Source organism: Nipponia nippon, unplaced genomic scaffold (assembly GCF_047370975.1).
Source record: "Nipponia nippon isolate SJK-2023a ecotype South Korea unplaced genomic scaffold, ASM4737097v1 scaffold_2, whole genome shotgun sequence".
Lineage (NCBI taxonomy): Eukaryota > Metazoa > Chordata > Aves > Pelecaniformes > Threskiornithidae > Nipponia > Nipponia nippon.
In genome coordinates this window covers 15,916,774-15,938,661 of record NW_028262336.1, presented here as the reverse complement: position 1 = coordinate 15,938,661, position 21,888 = coordinate 15,916,774, and the positions used below count along the sequence as shown (strand labels likewise).

General features: G+C 39.3%; 1 protein-coding gene across 12 annotated transcripts in view; it reads left to right on the top strand.

The window, feature by feature from the left end:
- Positions 1-21,888, top strand: part of POU2F1 (POU class 2 homeobox 1) — a 123,200-nt gene that overhangs the window by 89,546 nt on the left and 11,766 nt on the right. For 11 of the 12 annotated variants that reach the window (XM_087758005.1, XM_087758003.1, XM_087758008.1 and 8 more), the window contains 9 exons: positions 3,699-3,793; positions 6,125-6,298; positions 10,034-10,175; positions 12,351-12,496; positions 13,346-13,525; positions 16,174-16,279; positions 16,703-17,048; positions 17,884-17,972; positions 19,173-19,831. In XM_087758005.1, the coding sequence (XP_087614131.1) occupies positions 3,699-3,793; positions 6,125-6,298; positions 10,034-10,175; positions 12,351-12,496; positions 13,346-13,525; positions 16,174-16,279; positions 16,703-17,048; positions 17,884-17,972; positions 19,173-19,483 (1,589 nt within the window). In that variant the 3' untranslated portion in view covers positions 19,484-19,831. Of the gene's footprint in view, positions 1-3,698; positions 3,794-6,124; positions 6,299-10,033; positions 10,176-12,350; positions 12,497-13,345; positions 13,526-16,173; positions 16,280-16,702; positions 17,049-17,883; positions 17,973-19,172; positions 20,145-21,888 lie in introns of those variants that run through there. The other variant, XM_087758004.1, reaches the window with a different exon arrangement.

Genomic DNA, 21,888 nt, shown 5'->3' with positions numbered 1-21,888 from the left:
GAAGAGTTTTTTGGCTTGGGCCATTATTCGTGCTACTCATAGACATTTCAGGAAAAGTCCTGGATTATGGTAGATGCATTTACTTTAGCTATTAAAAAGAAATTAAATACGTCTAAAGCATCATACTTTTGCGTAAATTCTTATCTACCTCCATGCAGTCATTCTTTTGGAGTTTCATGTAGGTGATTTGTGTGCCATATTTAATGCAATAATACCACTGGGTTCTTAGAACCCAGAGCAGAGGGTTAGAAAAACTACGTCTGTAAAGTTAAGTTTACAAGTACAATATTAGTTTTTATAGATTCAAAAAATCATGTAGGTTGGAAGGGACCTCTAGAGGTCATGTAGTATTGCTCAGCACCTCGGCCAGTTGAGTGTGAACATCTCCAAGGATGAATATTCTGCAACCTCTTCAAGTACCAGCCCCAATAGTTGACCACTCTCATGGTAAAAAAAAATAAAGTTGTTTCCTCATATCTAGCTGGAGTTTTCCATGTTCCAACTTATGTCTGTTGCATCTCATTGCTGTGCACCCTCAAGAAGAGTCCATTTCTGTCTTTGAAGACAGCAATAGGATCTCACCTTAGTCTTCTCATAAGGCTGAACAAACAAGCTCACTTACCCATTCCTTATATGGCTGTTCCAGCCTGTTAGCCACCCTGGTGGGCCTTGAATATACAAAATCCAGGATGTCATTGTGTCTTTTAGGATGTGGTTGGCTGTCTTTATTGTAAGGGCACACTGCTGGCTCATGTCCATCTTATTGTCCTCCAAGACCCCCAGGTCTTTTTGCTGCAAAACTGCTTTCTAGCCAGCCAGTGCCCATCCTGTAGTGCTGCACAGGGTATTCCAGCCCCCATGCAGGACGTTGGCATTTGCCTGCATTGATGTTAGTGAGGTTCCATTTGTCCAGCGTGTCTAGACCCTGACTTCTGGCCTATTGACAACTCTCCCTGTATTTGGTATTGTCCACAAACTTGCTGAGAATATATTTTGTCCCATCAGCCTTGTTGGTAATAAAGATCTTAAACAGTATTGGTGCCAGTATGAATTCTTAAGGAAACAGCAAAGTTTGAAACACCACTATCTTAACAGCTGCTTAAAAGGTGCAGTTTTGGACTTACACTGCATTTAAAAGGCTCTGCTATGTGCCCTATAAGTCACTGAAGTTATCTTGGACCGAAGTGGGGACCACTAGTTTCTTCTTGGGGAAAAAAAACAAAGGTGAAGCTTAGACTAGTACAAGTCAGGTCTGAAAAGAGCAAAACTGCAGCTTCCCACCCGTAGAAGCCAACAAGAGTCCAAAGCGTGTGCACAGCAACTGTCTGAAAAGACTGTAAGTCAGTGGAAGAGATGCATACTTTGCCAAAACAGTCCAGCTGCTTTCCCCATCCCCTGATCATTACTTCAGTCAGGTTCAAGTTGAACTAACTTGTTCTTTCTCCAGTTTCTGCCTGAGACACCTTGTATCAGTATTTCTTAAATAGGATAAAATGATGTAAAAACTGAGTAGTTTAAACATGTTCAGAATATTTTATACTGTCCTTCAGTGATAATTACTTCAGAACATAAGAGTGAGAATAAAATGAGGAAGAGTGTAGTCATCTTGTGCTCTTCAGCAAAAGTGTTATTGCCAGAAAAACATCCTCTGGGATTTCTTTGAGGACAAAAAATCACAGAAGGACAGTCCTAATTACTCTGATTATAGTCGTAAGATGAGTCAGTAACTTGTGATCAATGGTCTTACCAGTGGACTAGAGGTCAAATGTGGTCACTGTCGGCGGCCTATTTTTTGTTTCATTGTTGGTCAGCCACTCTATAGTATCGGTGTGATGGCTTGCCCCTTTCTATTTCAAGTTGTCAACTAAAATTCATTGTCACTAAATGAAGGTCAAAACCTTTTCACTTAGAGGTGACTGTTCACTAATTAATATTTGGAATTGGGGAGCTGAAATAACCTTTCAAGTGAACAAATACTTGTATCATAAAAAGCACTGTGTAACTGTAGTAGGTAACTGTCTTGGAAGTTCCTTAAGCTGATCTGTTCCCTCACTGTGGCTTTTCAAAAACACAGCTGGAACACGTTGATTATGTGCTGCAAAGCAAATTTACATAGTTGTCTATGCTGTGCTATTATGTTGCATAAGCAGCTGGCTTTATTCTGTAGGTCTTGAGCATTTTGATAGCAACACATTCTATTTAAAATACATATTAAACGCTTTGTTTAAAAAAAAAAAAGTAACAGTAATATCACTGTCGGAAGACAATTCTTCCGTAGTTGTATATCCCTCTTTGAGGATACATTTTCTCCTTCCTACCCATGGTAGTCCCTCTTTTCATGTCTGCCATGGCCTTAACCTCACATAAAACATCATTTCTTACTCAGTATTTATCAAGTCCTAAATTCCTGTGTCCCCTACCTGTATTCTGCTAAGAGACAGCTGGTAATGAGTGGTGTGCTCTGATTGATTGGCCAGCTGATGAGCCAGAACTGACCATGTCAAACTCAAATTACAGAATTTAAGTGGTACTTACTTCGTGTTCTGTCCTCCGAGTGGTTAGTGTCCATCTGTTGTTGTCGTGCCATCGTTCCCCCCTGGTTTTAGGAACTTGGTATATTGAAGATGCCTATTAACTGTAGGTTTAATTAGTCAAGTTCTTAAATTATTATAGGCAAAATTGATAGTCGTACCCAGAACTTACCTAAGCAATAACAGTAATATTTTTCACAGTAAAATTGAAGGAGTTGACTAACTATAGATACACTTTTGTCAAGATTCTTACCTCTTAAAAATATATAAATTTTAGTATTATAAATGCAAAGAAAACCTCAGATAGCTTCTAGTTAAAATATATAGATGCAAGCATATATCTCAATTTCCTGAGAGGTTTAATAAACCATACAAACAATGGATTGTAAGAGAATTTATTTTTAAAATTACAGCATATTGTGTATATTGGTTGCATCAGTCCCAAGTGTTCTTTAAAGTTGTCACCTTTTCATAATAGCAGGGGTTTTCGTATATTCAGTGTAATGTTTATTCTATTAGTGCAATTTAAGCAGTGTTCAGTATCTTACCTAAGCTTTAATTTCTGATTACTTTTCCAAAAGATTCCTGCTTTATTTCAGCCAGGAAGGGGTTATCTGGGCTTGTTTTGTCTTCTGGTGTGGTCTGCTTAAGTTTGCCAGAGAAAGTTGCCTTCTTGTTAGGCAGCTGGCATGGCATGATACGGAGAGGAAGAAGGGTGATCAAGGAGCCAAATTTGTGGGTTTGATTAGTATTCAGTTGTCGGATTTGATCTGATTCGCGTTCAGTTGTTGATTTTGATATGGCTCCCTAATTCTTGGTCAGCTCTTGGTTACAGGAAGAGGTTTACCCAAAATCTGCAAGCTGAAAGGGGCAATAAATGATTCCTGCACACAGAACTGGGATAACTTAGATCATTGCAAACTCTTTCTGCAGAGGAGACGAGTACAGACTTCTCTCTTTTACCCTTCTGTCACCACATGTACTTCAGGAAAATCCGTGGGGATTTTGGACTGAAAAGTCCAAAGTCTGAAGATATTTATGCAGGGATGAAATGGAGGCTTGCATCTCAAATTTTTTGTAACTTTCATTACTTAGCAAGAGCCTTGTTTCACCTCATTTCATGTTTTAGTCTTTTTAAAAGCCAAACCCACCCTTTTCTCTCTCCAGGTCTCCTGCAAGCGCAGAATCTCTTAACGCAACTACCTCAGCAAAGCCAAGCCAACCTCCTGCAGTCTCAGCCAAGCATCACCCTTGCCTCGCAGGTCAGGCTTATTTCTACAGTTCATGAGTTGCTTTGAGGGGATTTAAACTATTGCAAGTGAATGGACCCTTTGTGTTACTTACCGGAGTAGATATTGCAGCTATAATAGTGAGTTTGTCTTTCTAGATAGATTCAGTGTAGAACTGAAGTATCAGTAACTTGAGTTTTGTACTTTCCACCCTAATGTGCCTCTTTTTGTGCATTTAATGTTCTAAATTTTTATTTTTAGCTGAATATTCCCATGATTGATATATTGAGTTAATGGCAGTAGAGCATCATTTGATTTCTTGTAAGGCTTTCTTGGACAATCTACAAATTTGTGAAAGTCAGAGGAGCAAGGTGTGGGCTACCTAAAAAGCTCAAAAAGAGGATTACTGACAAGTACCTTTTTTTCTGAAGATTGTACCTTTTTTTCTGAAGATTGCAGTGGTAATCTGTCTTTATCGTAGCCTAGTTGTTTTGCTACTATTGCGAAGTCATTGCCAGTCTTATTAGTTACCTTCTGTGAAAGTGAAGAGATTGTTAGAAATGCATTAAAATATTCTGTTAGATATATGTTAAAATATTAAAGCCCTATGATTAAGCTTTCAGACTGTAAGAAAAGCAATTTTAAGGTTGCACGTGCCTGCAAATGTAATTTTGCTTCACTCTGGGTTTTACTGTGCAGTTTAGTTACATGACTGTGTGCTGTTTCTCAAATACCATGATATTCATGTAATATCATACACTATCTTCCTATCAACTTGGTTACATATAAGAATTTTTTAGTCTGTAATAAGATGGCTGAGTCTATCAGAGTCTTAGAAAACTGCATTTTCTGTTACACCACCTATAGTATTTTTCATGCACTATGTGGAAAATGGAATTTGTCTCACCTCTGTAGTTCAGACCTCAGTTAGCAGCATGACTCCCTACTAAAGATTACACTTGGATTAAAAAAAAGTATCAAAACTAAAAAGAGAAAATGAATTATATAAAGGGGGTGAAGTCAGTAAAGACATATTGCAATAATTACCCACTATGTTTAATGTAAATTAAAAAATATTAAAAAGCTTTATAGTGCGACACATGTATCTGCAATCCTAGAAAGATCATATATGATCACATTATTTCTGAAGTAATGGAATTATAGATCCTGACCTACCTCTACCATCTGCTGTGTGCTGCAAAATACTGCACTAACCCAGGAGAAAAACAACATAAGGAGCTATGTAAAGACTCAGCTATATGTAGGCCGTTTCTTTTAGAACAGCCGTTTCTGGACCTTTGCATAGTAGCGTAGTGTTGCATAGACTTGAGGCTGTTCTTATTTGCCCTGAAGGAGTCTGTAGTTTCAGACCTAGGCATAGGACATAAAAGCATGAAGTCACCTTTACTTAAGAGCCTCAGCTGAACTGAATAGAATTTAACTAGAGTAAACGATTTGTCTCTGCATCTCAGTTCATCTATGGCATGTAAGAAGGTAGAGTTATGCACTCAAAACATGTTTCCAATGTTCCTGTTGCACATAAAGCCTGAACTGTGCAATACCAGGTCTTAATACATTTTGTTCACCTGTGAATATTTTCCATGATGCTCAGGTGTTTTCAGATTCTTCATGCTCTAGTGTGCCAGCGTTCAGGAATAGTGAACCTTGTGTGGACTTGCTGGAAAATTAGCCTTTTATATAGAAGAAAAGTGTGACCTAAAAGGAATTATTTTCTGCAGATTGCCTGTGCTTAATTTCTCGTATCACCAGTATGTTCATTCTTACTGTTGCAAGTATCAACAGAGGGGTTAAAGGGGGAATGTATTTTTTTTCTTACTGGAAGAGTTGAGTCAGTCACAAGAGATGGCATTAGAGGAAACTTGCCACGTTTTCTGCCCCTGTATGTGCTCACTGTTCCAAGATTAAATAGGAGACTTGAATCTTTTGGGCTGATGACAATCTGCCACCTTACACAAGCAGTAAATTCAATTTAAAAATGATTAAAAGGGGATGAATGCCAAGCTGTCTATAAATGATAGAATTATATCAAGTAAGAGTGTTCAGCCTTTCTTTGAGCAGCTTCTGTAGCAAGTGAAAGTTGTTGGTTATCTGCTGTGTTGACCATCTCTTACTTTTCTTTAATTGGTTCTGACAGAGCCTTTAAAAGGCTGTCATACTAATGGAGTTTTCTGGATTGTGATTGCTCATTCTTGAGAGGAATGTAAATAAATTGGAGGAACTTTCAGATTGCTGGAAATGTCAAATTCATTGATCTTTCTCACAGAAACCTCACGCACCTTTTCTGACTTTAATTTTTGTTTTTAAGTCTGATTTTCATCTTTTCTTTGCTCTCTATCTTAATAGCCAGCAACCCCAACACGCACAATAGCAGCGACCCCCATTCAGCCACTTCCACAGAGCCAGTCAACACCAAAGCGAATCGACACTCCCAGCTTGGAGGAGCCCAGTGACCTTGAGGAGCTTGAGCAGTTTGCCAAGACTTTCAAACAAAGACGGATCAAACTTGGATTCACTCAGGTGAGACTGCGTACCTTAGTGCCTGCCAGTATGGAATCTGAGGTCTCATCTTTCAAGTCTGGAGGGAGACTACAATTCCACCTTTTCCTGGGAGAACCTTCTTAAATAGGGTTATGCTCTGGCCTTTATGTAGGGGATTTCTAAGAAATAACAGAAAAAGCCATACATCCATCTTACTTCCCTGTTGGTTTTAAAGCATAGCCATTTTCCCAGCAGGTATGTGCATTTACCAGCTCCAGATGTCATTGCATGTGCACTATTCATTCTATAGGATGTAAAATGAATAGGACAAAGCACTTTAAAGCTGCCTTCAGAAGTACAAAGTTCCAAAAATCATACAGTACAATTAACTGCCCTGTGTGTTTAAAAAGTGTGTCACAACTGTGGAGTTGCTTTGGATGTCAGAAGGTTTTTATCTCTCAAGCGTATTTTCCTATTAAACATCAATGATTTCTGTATTTAATGCTTTTGCTAAGGTTCCTAAACAAAACCTGAAAGGACTGTCACTTTGAAGTTCTCTCCTTACAGAGGTGAACTGGAGTTGTGGTTTGTTTTGGTTTGCCTAAAAGCTCAGAAATACCCATAGAGCAGAAAAAAAGTAATCTTGAACATAGTGAAAATGGCTGAATGAGGAGTACAATTTAAAGTACAAAGTGCACTTATATGTTCCTTTAATCTGTTGAAGGGAGATGCTGCTTGGATCCAAGAGTCCTTTCTTATTAATATCAAAATGAATTTTTTTCCCCACAAAATTAAAATATCCGTCCAGGTAAACAATTAATTTTGGCAGGAGTCTGTAGTAAGCATAGGCGTGTTTTTGCTAGAAGAAATAGCATGCAAAAATCAAAGTAGGTATTTAAAAGTCTGAGCTCAGAGCAGTCAATCCAACATATGTGATTTGTTCCCCCCTCGGAATAAGTAGATCTACTCTAGCTGAAAGTATGTGCTGAAGTCAGATTTATTTTCCTGGCAAAGTCCTAAATGTTTGAAAAATCAGAGTTCATAATGAAAGTTCCTGGCAGCATCTTAATTATAACTCAAGAACAGAATGTTCTTAGTAAAATGAAGTGCATTTTGCTGGCATGTGTGCCTCCTTCCCTCCCTTCTTTCCACTAGAGGGAGGCACTGAAATACAAGTAATGGACACACACAAAAGCTAGAATAGAGCAGAACAGAACAGAGTAAAATACAATAGCTTCCCTATAGCCTGACTGAGGAGGTTCATGTAGATCTTTAGTTATTATGTTTAATCTGCCCTGCTGTGAGATGATTATAAAGGCTCAACTAGACTTTTTAAGTTATGGGTTAACCCTTCTTTATTGACCCTGTTGTGAATTTTCGTGGTGAGGAAAAATGAACACAACTGCTCAGGCTTACATTTCAGTATTTGCTTTTCAGCTTAAAAAGGGGGAATCTTGAGAAAGGGATAACATTGGATTTGATCATTCCTATCCCACTCTTGAGTTTGTATATGTATAATTAGGCAGTTTTAATAACTTCTACCTAATTGCATAATTGGATGATAATTAGAGACCCCTATTACTTTGGTCTCCTATAGTTGGATAAATAGACTGCCTTTCAGAGGATAAAAGAAATTTATTTCCAGTGGTACTGTAAGCTTTTTCAGACTCACGCCGCTCCTGCCTTTCAAATATAATTGAAATATTTAGTTTGCATTGCAAACTAATCACTTATTACATTCTGTCTTGTGAGCAATATAACAGGTTTTTTGAACTTCAGCAGTTCTGTCTCTTCTCCCACCCCAAAAAGTGGGTGATGGATTTAAATCCTTTTGTTTAATTGTTTTCCTTAAAAATATCTCCATGTTTGACATACAGAGACACAATGAGCATACTGCATCTTAGCCTTATTGGTATGTGAGTAGTTGGTTGGTACAGATTTGAACTAAGTGAGCGAACATTTCAGACAGTGTTATTTTTATTCTGTAAAAAGTATTACCTCTGCTAGTCCATCTGAGCTTCTTAACAGTCCAGTACACACAACAATGATGTACTTTATAATCAGTTTCAGTTCAGTACCGGAGCTTCATTCAACAACAAAGTAGATCAGATGTGTACAGTACGTTTATCGTCTGTTCCATCCGTCGTCCTTTCAGTGGCCCATCCCAATATATGAAATTCTCAGCCCAACATGTAAATTCCTTTGCCTACAGCTGAAATGCTGCCACCTTCTGGCATTGAAAACTATTGACAAAGAAATGGTTAACTATTAATTTTAAATCAGATGGCAAATGTTAGTAAGAACAACATAAATACCAGAATTAAATTTAGTCGGGGGACTGGAGCAAATTTCATAACTCTTTCCTGCCAAGACATAAATCAAGTTACCTCTAAAATGGTTTACATCGCCACGTTTTCTTCTTCATAAACCCATGAGAGCATCCATGTTACTTCTCTTGGAATGATTTATGAGTTTTAAAATGCACAGAATCCTGGCATATGGGTAGAGGTATAAATGTGAGTTCCCACATGTTTCCTCTGATTGAAGGGTGTACAAACCAATTGTTCTGGTCTTCTTCTGGGAAGGAAATTGTTTTCTTTATGCAACCTGCACAATTTACTAAGCTTACCAAAGGCTGTTTCTTCCTCGCTTGGATGTGGACACTCTGCATGCTATTAGTATACTTGTGTCAAGCTGTGGTCATGGCTCTGACCTAAAAGGAAAGAAAGCAAGCTTTACGCACAATCCAACTAACCCACTTGCAATTAAACTCTTACTAACTATGCTCAAGCTTTTCAGTCCCTTCTTCTAGAGTTTTCATTCTTTTTTTGTGTTAAAAAATAAAAATCTAAATTAAATTACTTTAGACCAAATACCATACTTAAAAAATAATTACATTTCTTCAAAGGGCAGGACCTTCCAGCTTTAAAACAAAACAAGAAAACATTATGGTGTTTCTAATGGCCACAATCGAGAATGGATTGATTTTTTTTTTTTTTAAACGAGACTTTCCAAGTGTAAACTACATAGAGATGTATATACGTATAGGTATTAGGATAAGCAGAATATCTGATAGCTAGCTAAAACTGAGTTTTGAAAAGCAGTAACAGATGTAAAGACGAGATCATCTGTCTGTAAATCTTCTGGATAGCTTTTTGGCAGATGGGTAATGGTAGTGAAGACTCCAGTTAATCATTATTTGAAATGGTTCAACTTCTTGTCCGCTTTGAAATGTGTATCTGTGGGGAGAAGTTTGGTTTGAACCTCAGAAGAGACTAAAAGTTCAGATAAGAATATTTTTGCATCTATTTAAATGTGATATATGTTTATAGACATCTTTTCAAGAGTGTTTTTCTACTAATTTGAGAACATGAATTCACTGCATTTCTGCTTATTTGAACTTTTCTTCTTTGGTGTGAAATATGCAGATATTTAAATCTGCTCTTAAAGAGAGCTTGGCCTTTACTTATTTTAAAGAACTAAGAAAAAAATTACAAGTTAATATTCAGTGGAATGTTCTGCTCAATGATACTGCAAAGAAGACAAAGCATCAGGGATTTCCTGGAAAGAGTTACATGGTTAAACTGACTGAGGTTTGACATTTCTTTATGATTATTTGCTTTAGCATGAATCTTGGTAGCGCTGAGCAAGTTTCTGTGAAACTGAAATCCCACGCAGCAGTGGAGTCACTAAGAGAACACAAGAATGTGATAGGATTCCTTGCTTTGGAAGTGCCTATGTTAGTGAATCCCTTTTTTCTCTTTCTTTGTCCAGGGTGATGTTGGGCTCGCTATGGGCAAACTCTATGGAAATGACTTCAGCCAAACTACCATCTCTCGCTTTGAAGCCTTGAACCTCAGCTTTAAGAACATGTGCAAGTTAAAGCCACTTCTGGAAAAGTGGCTCAATGATGCAGGTGAATGAGTCTGTGTATTTCTTCACCAGCCTACCAAAATCAGTAGGATTCTGAAAAACCCTGAAAAACTGCTTCTTTTGTGCCCTTATGGTTTTATGAAGCCACCAATCTTTGTAACTGTCCATGGGACGAACAAGGGTGTAGGAATAAGTGTCCATACTTCCCTTTTCATGTGCCCATACACATTCAAAATCGTTCCAATACGAACTTTCAGAATTGTGTTCTGCAGCCAGCTGAATAATTGCATGGGATGAGGTATAATATGTGTCATGGTTTTCCTCCTTCATGTATGTTAATGCATATAACTGCTAATACTCTTCTAGCTTTCTTTTTCAGATGTGTAGTAGAGAGAGGGTTGCATGGTGTTTGTTGTTTCAGTAGGCAGAGCTTATTGCATTCATCTCCTCCCACACCCCTATGTGCATTCTTTCCAACTCTCTCCAAGGGTCCGTATAAACGCTCTCTTTCTCCCCATAGGAAGAGTTTTTTGTGGGTTAGGTTTTGCTTTTTCCTTTCAGAATTGTTTTTTCCTGGGAGATAAGTTATTCACAATGCCAATGTTGGTAGAGTTCCTTTTTTGTTTTCTTTCTGTTTTTTTCCACCAGCAAAAGGGGCTTGGATGGTGGTGTTAGGATAGAAAGTGTTTAATAGCGCTGTCAGCCAGTTTTTCCTTCCAAGTATACAACTGTACCTAGTATAAAACTGATGGATCTGCTAAACAGATGGCAGCGACGGTGTGTGCCTTCCTATTTTTACCAAAACGAAGAGAGCTTTATGCTGACGCCTACAGTATTCTCTGAAATTTTGAAAGTAATTGGATGCAGTGTTGAAAATTTGTCCTGCATTGAAACAAGGAAGTGTCGCTCTGTTGTGCTGACAGGGATTATCTTTAGGTAGTTTAGATCTGTGATAGAAAACATAAAGATCTTCACACTGAGTGCTCTAGTCCACAGGCCAGTGGTCCCCAAACCTTCCAGCAACACTGGATGAGTCCAGTGCTGCAAGGAATGTCATAGTTTGTTTTTCCTGCTAGCCTGAAGAAATACGTGGATCTGTAAAGTTAAGAACTGCAAACAGGGCCAGGGTCCTTCACAGCCTGGAAGTTGGGAACCATTGTCTTTGGCTCTGATTCAGTTTCATTAAAATCTTTGGAAGAAAGATTCAGGTGACTTTAAAGGCTACTTTTAGGTAAAAGCAGGCGGGAGAAACATACCGATGATCCCTTCCATTATGTTACATTGGAGTGTTGGAGAATTTATTGTTACAGAACTCAGAGCTTGTTCTGTGAGGTTTTCAAGATGGAGAGGGCTTTCAGCACATTTATGGGTGCCATTACTGAAGAAAAAAAATCTAGAAAATAATGAACTGAATGTACTTGCCCATTTGAGCCTACCAGAATGGTCTTAGGCATTGTGAACTTTGACACCTGCTTATCACCCACAAACCCCAGTGCAATGAGGGATCTCCAGCCATAATTAATCATTTTGTTTAAATTCTCTGCTGGAATCTGCCTGTTCGTTATTTTTCACTTTCTGCTACAAAGAGGGGTCAAGTGTGTTCTCTCTTTGCTCTTCTGTGGAGCCAAAAAGACAGGATTAGGGGTTGACAGCTAGAGACCTAGTGAAGCTAAGGAGGGGGAGATGCTAGCTGAGTAGGCTGTTTGGTGGAACTGCATAGCACTGAGTGTCTGCTAAGATCTCCAGAGAGAAGAGTTTGAACACTGTGAAGGTGGCTATGAACTTCCTCTCCTATATTGCAGAGGGGGTAAAAAATTTCAGGCTGCTCAGATTTTTTCTTAATCGCCTGTAACTTACAGCTGTGGCTCATGGATATCAGTTACTCCTTTTTTTCTTTAAGCTGTGACTTGCAGTGAATGAGCGTGGGGTGGAATGAGATAAGGGAGACAGAAATTTGTATAGGTGTTATAAAAGGGATACTGTGGTAGCATACAGGAGCAGAGAGCGCCCTCTGGGCTTACTTGTAACTTTTAAGTTTAAAGTATATTTTGTAATTTGCAAGTACAGCAATTAATGCATGTGACCTTCAGAAATCTCTATATATCTGGAATAGATACAGAGTGAGTTTTAACATACCTTGCACAGGTGAAGAACACTTGCATTAGACTGCACTGCATTCAAATAAAATCTCCTGATTTGTGTTACTTTCTTTTTTCAGAAAACCTCTCATCTGATTCAACTCTCTCCAGCCCAAGTGCCCTGAATTCTCCAGGGCTGGGGATCGAAGGCTTGAACCGTAGGAGGAAGAAACGCACCAGCATAGAGACCAACATACGTGTGGCCTTAGAGAAGAGTTTCCTGGAGGTCAGTAATCATGTTGCTCTGCTCAGCCTATGAAGAAATGAGAAACTTTGCTTAACGATCATATCTGTTAGAGTGAACCCGTTACTGTGCTGTTTAGGAATGTGCTTGTACTAAACAAGGTGAATACAAAGGCTGTGCCAAGCAGCACGCATCAACGTCTACTACACTTTAAAAAAAGAATAAGAACACAAAACCCCTCAAAAAAACTCATTGATTCTTGCAGTTCACTGACTTTGTGATTTCACATTCCAAGATACTGAGCCATAGGTCTAAGCTTGATATTCTGCACATCAAAAAGAAGAAAAAAACATTCCCCTTTCTGAGGATGGATAAATGGGGTGACAGTCTGAACATACACAATGTGAGGTTTTTAGCTGGCCTTATGTTACTCTTGTTAGATACTTTGTGCAGCTGTATGGGCAGATAGCCTCTGTAAGTAGCCCGTTCAATCTACCTGTCTTTCATTATAGGACTAGGCAACTTGGGGTTCATTTGGCTATTGCTATAGTTAATCTCTCCTATTCAAGGGATGCTGAAAGAAAGATTTCCTTATCAAGGTCTAGAATTCCTTGAAGGATTAACTCACAAGTCAGATCCCTTCTCTCAAAAAGAAGCATGCGAGTTTAGTCTTCATCACCCACCTCTGAGGAACACAGCTTACTATTAGTAGAAATGTTCCTGTAACTAGGAAAATGGAGGGCAGAAGTATCTATTATGGTCTATCTCTACTGCACCACTGGCCAGATTCTGGATATAAATGGCCCATCCAGATTTCTGCCTAGTGAAGAAGCTATAACGTAAAACTTCAGGTCATTTCACAGCCTTTCAAGTACTGTTTCCTTTTCTCAGAACCAAAAGCCTACCTCGGATGAGATCACCATGATAGCTGACCAGCTAAACATGGAGAAGGAGGTGATCCGCGTTTGGTTCTGTAACCGGCGCCAGAAGGAGAAAAGGATCAACCCACCCAGCAGTGGTGGAACCAGCAGCTCGCCCATCAAAGCAATTTTCCCTTGCCCAACCTCACTGGTAAGAATCAAGAAACTGTGTTGACAAAGATCACTGGAAGAGATAGTTCTACTGTGCTCTCTGTGGAACTTGCACATGCTACACCTTCTTTCTACACAGACTTGTTCTCACAAACTTATATTTTACTGGCATTTTAAATATCCTACTTGCGTACTATATAAGAGAGAAAATGCTTACAAATCAGGCATTAGTTGGGCCTTCAGTTTGGGTGTTTTATTTAGTCAGCTCGTGAGTAAATATTCTGACTAGCAAATTGCAGTTGGGGTTATTGCTTTGAAAATATGCCAGATACTTACTCCAGTTTATATCTGGATTTTCTCTCTTGCCCAGACTTCTTTTGTAAAATAATAGTAATAAAAAAATGCTTAACAGCTCTACACATCCCACCCCCCTTATTTTGGCTGCTCTGATAAGTAGATGAGAAGCAGTAAAGCATATCATTTGGAGACTTAAGTCACACAAATCCATTGATACTGTTGTTGTCATCGCTTTTAGTCAAGAATGATTTATGTAAAAAAAGACATGGAACAAAGGAACAATTTAGCTAATACTCATGTAATTAATTTCCCACACTTGTATTTGCCTCAGGTAAACACAAACTTCATGAAAATAAGAGTAACAAAACACATGCATCAAGGTTCCTTCAGCTCCTTTGCTACCAATGTCCATGGAGGTCTGTTTTCATAAATAGAAACAGTAGCTATTAGATTTCATAGCAGCTATGCTAATATGTGGTGGAATTTACGTAGCCTGTAGCTGTCCTTTTGTAGTATTTATTCCACCCTCATCACTGTAGTAGCTACTATCTTCCAGTACTTCATTAAATCATTAATTTTGGTGACATGTCATTCTTTCCCCTCATCCTTGTCTCAGGATGTGTGCATGCAACCTTTTGTTTCAGGGGAAGGGATGTGTTAAGTGTACTTAGTTGTTTGGTTTGGTTTTTTGGGTTTTTTTTTCTGAATTGGAAAGCAAGGTTGCATGCCTTGCTACCAGAGCAGAACATAGGGAGATTTATGATAGTGTGGTTTAGTAAACATGCAAATTTATTCAGACTGCAGCTTAAGAAAGCTTTCCTACATAAATTTCCCTTCTATTATAAACTGCCATTGTATGTAAGAAACTGAGGTGTTAACCACAGTCTCCATTTTTTCAAAGATGTTTCGCTAAGCTTTTTCACTCATTGTAAGCTTCTCTTAAGACTGTGCTAGCACTCAAGTGGATGTTCCAGCCCTGCTGCCCCTAGCCTTCACTGACTGTGCTTTGGTGGTTCCTTGTGTCAGCTCCGGAGATTATGTGTCCATAGGATGATTGGGCTTAGTTTACTGGTTTGACTGCAAATTAACCATGTGAAGAGCAATGATGAATTTTCAGCAGGGCTAGGTAACCCATCTGACTTGTAGCCTGGCTGCACCAGTGCTAGGGCTCTGAAGCAGGATTGGAAGGGAGTGCTCCTTTTGATAGCAGCCTACTTTTGCATTGGCTGAAGTTTGTCATTGTAACCATGGGGTTAGCTGTATTAATTCTAGGTCGTTCACTGCCCTGAAATATGGATTGTGACCTTGGCCTTAACTGTTCGGTGGACAGATGACAGATAGGATGCCTGGGCTGCATTTGTGGGAGGTATACTATGTATCTAGCTCTTCTTTATTTCATTTGAGATGGGCAGAAAGCTTTTACATCTGTCCCAGTTGCCCCAGTCTTGTTTAAAATGCATGAAGCATTTGACTTCCTATAAGAGGATACGCAGCATGAGAGAGATTTCTCTGATAATAAACTTAAGGTAAGAGAGGGGAAAGGAGGAAGGTTTTAGCCTATATCCTTGGCTATGTTCTCTTGGGCAATTCTAAAGGATTCATTTCTCTCATTGATGTATAACAGCCTTCAAATATTACCGTTGGACACCATTTCTTGTCCATAAAAAGTCCTTTCTCTTCTTATATTTCATTTTTCCTCATAAGCTAGTTCCTCCAGCCTTAAATCTTTGGTGTTTTTTTGTCTGTAATGTCTTCAGTTTATTGTAGCTTTCTTGTAATAAATTATCCCCAAGTAAAATTAGCTAATGCCATTTGAATGTTTTAAAATTCAGAGATCCTTCCTCTGGCACAAGGAAACTTATCAAAGTAGAGCTTACAGTTTGGTTGAGTAAAAGTGAAATGTTATTCTGTTTATCCATGTAAACACATTACCCTAAATACCTTTGGTAATGCTGGGGCATTTAAATAATTTCATCAGAGAAAGAGATTTGCAGCTGAAAAGATGTTTAAACAAGAAAAAAATCCCATGCAGAAACAACAAATTTTGTAACTCTTTCTGTAAGAGTGACTCTATTAAAACATGGTGCTGTCTTTGGAAGGAGGCAGAGAGGGAGGGCTAACTTGAAGTCCTGAGACAGTATGGATGTAATGGATGTACCTCCCTTCTATTACTGAATGATTAAGAATAAAGATATTGCTGGTAATTAGAGAAAGTACTATGGTTGGTCCACTGAATGATAAAGTAATGGAATTACAAAAAAGTTAGTTTATATGCAGTGTTTTCCCTGATGACTTCCTCAGCTGAGGATGGAAAGAAAGAAATCCAGGTCTAGTAGCTAACTCTTTTTGTCTTTTAACAGTTGAGCAGTTGTATTCTTTTTTGACCTCCAGGTGGCAACCACGCCAAGCCTTGTGACTAGCAGTGCAGCTACAACCCTGACTGTCAATCCTGTGCTCCCTCTGACCAGTCCTGCTGTAACTAGTCTGTCAGTCACAGGTAAGGGCTGTTTTCCCTTGCCCCACATTAACCTCTACCATTTTCCCTTTTTAAGCTTTTCAAAAGGTCACACTGGTATCCCAGGACAGTCTTGTCATTGTTCCTTGTTACTCCACTAGGAAACTTCAGTCTTTGTGACCATTCAGTTGACTTTTCTGGGGATAAAGTCACAGGTGATGCTGGAATGAAATATGCTATGTTCCACTGCTAGCTTCTAGATTCTAGAGCTCCTCAGCCTCCTCTTGGAAGTATCATTTCAGTGTAATCTGAGCTTCTCATTTAGGCTTTTGGTGCTTCTTGGTCCCACAGAAATGTGTGTTTGTCTCCTTTTCAGTTGGATGTGCAGTTCAGTTCAGGTGGGTAGTGGTTTCTGTTCAGTCATATCTGTGTTTTTTACTGATCTAACCAGAATCAATCTTCTAGGCACAACAGAAACCACCTCCAACAACACGGCAACAGTGATTTCAACAGCACCTCCAGCTTCTTCAGCAGTGACATCACCCTCCCTGAGTCCTTCCCCTTCTGCCTCAGCCTCCACTTCAGAGGCATCCAGTGCCAGTGAGACCAGCACAACACAGACAACCTCCACTCCCTTGTCCTCCCCTCTTGGGACCAGCCAGGTGATGGTAACGGCATCAGGGTTGCAAACAGCGGCAGCAGCCGCGTTACAAGGAGCTGCACAGTTGCCTGCAAATGCAAGTCTTGCTGCCATGGCTGCTGCAGCAGGACTAAACCCAGGCTTGATGGCATCCTCGCAGTTTGCAGCTGGGTAAGGATGAATTTTTCACACCCTTTTAGGTGAAGTGACAGAAGAGAGAAGGAGAATTCTTGGGATGAATTGTATGGGCTTTTATGTATCACTTTTTTCTGGTAGCTCACTTAGTGATTCTAGTGTCATTTATCTCAAATTCTGAAGGTTTACTTATAGATGGTAATTGGCCGTTCCCATCAATGCACACAAATGTTGTTTTCATTTTACAGATGAAAAAGCTGTATTGCAGCAATGTTGTGATTTGCTAAGTCATCCATCCCACTGCAGAGCTTGACTTAAGAGCTGCAACTTACCAGTGAATCATAGAATCTGTTCTACTAATTGTAAAATGGAGAGCTAGCCTAGACCCACTTCACACCTCTGTATTCATTTCTCCATCATGAGCAAGAAGCTGTAAAAGACGCATGATGATATATTGTTGAAGTTTTAGTTTTAAAAACGTTGCGCTGAGAGATGACTCTTTATTTCTTCAATTCCTCATGATTTACATCTTTCTTATCTGAATTTGGGGAGATGATGGTAGCTCTCTAATGACTGGCAGTTTCCCCAAAATATTTTACAAGAATATTTTACAGCAACAATCAATAAAAGTCACGTATTTACAGTGCCTGTACTTCAGGCATGTCGCTAATCACACAGCTGATAGGCAACATCTACTCAAGGCATTGTGAAGGAAAAACTAAAATAAACTAAAATTAACCCTTAATATCTGGTCTTCCCCCCCCTTTTTTTTAATATGATGGTGTACTTCTGAGCAGTGACAACCTTTTCTTAAAAGTAACACTCCTTCCCTTTGTCTTTGTTTCTTCTTCCATGATCTTGCTTCCTGCAGAGGTGCCTTACTCAGTCTCAATCCAGGGACATTAGGTGGTGCTCTCAGCCCAGCCTTGATGAGCAACAGTACACTGGCAACTATTCAAGGTCAGTAGTATTCTTTTTAATGCATCTCTGTCATACAACTTGAGTTTACGTGCTTCGTTTTTCTCTGTCAAAAAAGAACACTGACTCCTCAGCACTGTACATAAATGTTATAGGAGTAAAGGTTTTACAAAATTCAAATGCGCAAGTACATTTTATGTATCACAGAGATGAGAGCAGATACAACTTCAGAAAGGGGATTAGAACTGTGTATGACCTTGTAGAGATTTACAGGAGGCATTTAAGATATTGAATGTGATCTGGAATTTATTTTGTTATCCTCCACCCATTGGCAGGTATCTCCAGCAGGTTAGAGATTTGCTTTTTATACCTCTTCTAGCATAAGCTTGAGCAGAGTTGCGCTGTTTTGAGGTCTGTTAGGAGGGCAGTCCCCACGTAAGACATGTCCTCATGTGTATTTAAAAAGAACCCACAACAAACATTCTAGCTCCTGAAGTCCTTATGTAGAACTTTAAATCCATAAATCCTTATTCAGAGGAGTAAAGATTTATTTTGAAAGTGCCACGCAGCCTGAAGTTTCTACTGACTTTAGCAAGAGTTGCTCTCAGTTCATAGTGCGTCATCTGTAAAAACTACATCATGCGAGTGCCTAAAGAGCTAGCTAACCTATGTATTCAAATATCCTCTAAACTAGCTTAACAAATCTTGTTTCCAGGGTACAAGAACGAACCATTTTGTAAAATGCCACAGCTAAATTTAGGAGATCATAATCTAAGGCAGACTGAACCCTGTAGACCGGTCAGAGTAAGTTGTAACAGTGGTCGTATGTCAACATTTAAAGTGTTACGCTCAAGGTTGCATGACTTTCTTTATCTTGAGATGGCTGTCATTTCACATGAACATTCATCTCAACCCTTTCCAGTACAGGTTGCCTGAATGTATAGGTTTTCTGTGGCAGGAAACATAGACCAGGATTGCGCATAAAAATCTGAAGAAAGGCATGATGGAATTAGTTTAGGAGCAGATGACAGAGGCATTTTAGTACCTGCAAGGTCTTGTCCACTCCTCATAGAGAGTTGTTTTTGTAAAAAACAACCTGTGATGAGATGACTGTCGTTGCTGGTATAGAGAGCACGCGTATCAGAGAAAGGAAAATGCAGAGACCAGTTGCTTTTAAGCACATTTTGCATTTTTGCTTACTGCTAATGTTATCTCCTCCCTGCTCAATTTTCCCTTTTTTAGCTCTTGCATCTGGTGGCTCTCTTCCAATAACATCACTGGATGCAACTGGAAACTTGGTGTTTGCCAATGCTGGAGGTACTCCTAACATCGTAACTGCCCCTCTGTTCCTGAACCCTCAGAACCTTTCTCTGCTCACCAGCAACCCGGTTAGCTTGGTCTCTGCAGCTGCAGCCTCCGCAGGGGCCTCTGGACCAGTCGCCAGCCTTCATGCCACCTCCACCTCAGCCGAGTCCATCCAGAACTCTCTCCTCACGGTGGCCTCTGCAAGCGGGGCCACGTCCACCACCACTACTGCCTCCAAGGCACAGTGAGCCGGGCTGAGCTGTGCTGCCAGCAGCCTGTTTCACTGTGCGGTGGGATTGGCTGCCAGCGGGGTTTATAAACTGAAAATGTGATGGGCATCCTCTCGCCGTGTTGCTGGGGACAAGGGAGAGAAGGAAAAATATAAAAAACAAAAGCAAAACAGGAAGGATTTAAAGCTGGGACAGACATTTGCCTAATTTTATAATAAACACTGTCTTTTCAGGATCGCTTCATGGATCGGAGAACTTTCTAACCAAAAATGTAAAAAAAACAAAAAACAAAAAAACAAAAAAAAAAAACACAAAAAAAGTGAAAGGACTACTTATCATTTCCAGCAGTCACAATGACAAGTTAAGGTGGGTTATCAGTTCAAACATAGGAAGGGGATTTCTTGTTTCTTTTTGGTCTAAATATCTTTCTTTTTTAATTATCATTTTATAGGTCTGTTGTACAGGCCATTATGTCATACAAGGTGTTTATAATCGTATCAATCGTGTTGGGGGTTCCTTTCTTAACTGGTACAATTTAGGCAGGCCTGTATTACTGGTGTATCTCTATTATTATTATGATTATTATTATTATTATTATTTTTATATATATAGTTTGGACGCGTTTGTCTTTTGCTCCTGGATTATTTTCAGCGAGCTCCCACGCCACGGGGGGAGGGCGGGAGGGTGGAGAGGAAGAATGGAGCACAAATAGACTTCCTGTCCTAATCTTCTGGGAACGTTCTGAACAGTTTCCTCATCCTTGAATTTGTCCAATGGTTACTTGTAGGGGTCAGAAGAATTTACGTTCATCGTTTGCGCAGGAAGCTCAGTGTAGCAGTAGAGATCATTGTGTGCAAACTTCCAGGCTGGTCTATGCTTTTTAAGCAGGGGTAGGAATTAGTTCCGAACTGTACTTCTCCTTCTCTCAATTATTTAGACAAAATGGCCAAATTCTGCTCTTAGCTTTGTGTGCGTGGTTCCTTTTTACTTCAGAGAGTGGGACTTGACCTCCCAAGTCTAGATTGTGTGACATACCGATGGCTCTTCTGTTCTATTGATTTGATTTTGCTTTTAAGAGCACACACAAATATTTTTAAAATGGCAAGTTAGCCAAGCTAATTGGCAGTATGTAAAGCAGCATTTACAGTCCTAGATTTCCGCCAGGTGAATTGGTACAGGATTTCAAAAGGTCAGATTCTCCCTATTCGTAGCAATATTCCCTTTCTGTTAATTCGGATGCTTCCAACATTGTATTTAGAAAAACTTTTTAGTAAAAATGTGCTTCTGACTGCAAAACAGAGAAGCCAACAATATGAGAACAGAAGTTGCCATCATTTATGCTGGCACAATAGAGCTGACTCTGGGGCTTTGCACATACCTGGGTGATCTCGTGTAGTTGCTGAGCTGTGTTGCTGCTAGCTATGTAAAAACGGCAATAAGCATCTCTAACCAGAGTGTCGGGGCTTGCCTGCCACTGTAACGATCTTTTCAAGGTTGATTCTGATCGGTGTAGCAAAGGATATTTACGTGGATGAGGAAGAGTAACGAACTGTACAGAAGTTAGATCTGTATATTCTTAAATATACAATCTAGTATCTGAACCAAAAAAAAAGATTTTTAAAAAGAGAAGACTGGATCACTGCAATGCAGTTCACTTTGAACTTTCCATTCCTGATGGATTTAAAGGTTTCTGCCATGTGTATAAAACTAAATTACTTCTAGCTAGCAAGGGTATTAGAAGAGTCCCTTTCCCCCCCACCCCCTTTTCTTTTGTCACCGGAGTGTCCTAAAATAAGGAGCTGATGCAGCTATGTTCATTTTGTTGATGATTCAGGGGGATCCTGGAGCTTCTCATCCAAGATCCAGAAGGCAGCAACTTTAAACTCTACATATGCTTTGGTTTGTGACCTGAGCATGTGGGATTTGTGTTTGCACTCAAGTGGCAGAACCCCTTATCTCTCCCCCCACCGCCGTGTTTTTGCTCTGTTCATCTCTAACTCTCCACCTTCCTGTGTTACTGAATATTTAAACCAATTATCCCTAAAACTTCAAAACTAGTGAACTGCAAGCAGGGAAACTAACAAATGTCCGTCCACCGTTTCTAATGTGTTTTTGATTTTTTTATGTTTTATTTTTTTAAAACTAAGCTTGAACCAAAGTCAATTTCTAGCAAGCTGCTGTACTAATGGACTAGTTTGTATAAGTGCAGTTCAGATGCAGAGAGGCGATAGATGCTACTGACAATTTCTTTTTCATTTGTCTTTTGTTTTTATTAATTTTATATAAAAGTTGCTGCTTGTTTTTAATCTTTTTTTTTTTTTTTGGTTGGTAATTTGTGTTATCCTTGGGGCAGACTCTTAACTTGATTTTAATTTGTTTTCTTTTGTTTGATGTGTAAATAGAATGGCAATGTCAGGGGATTG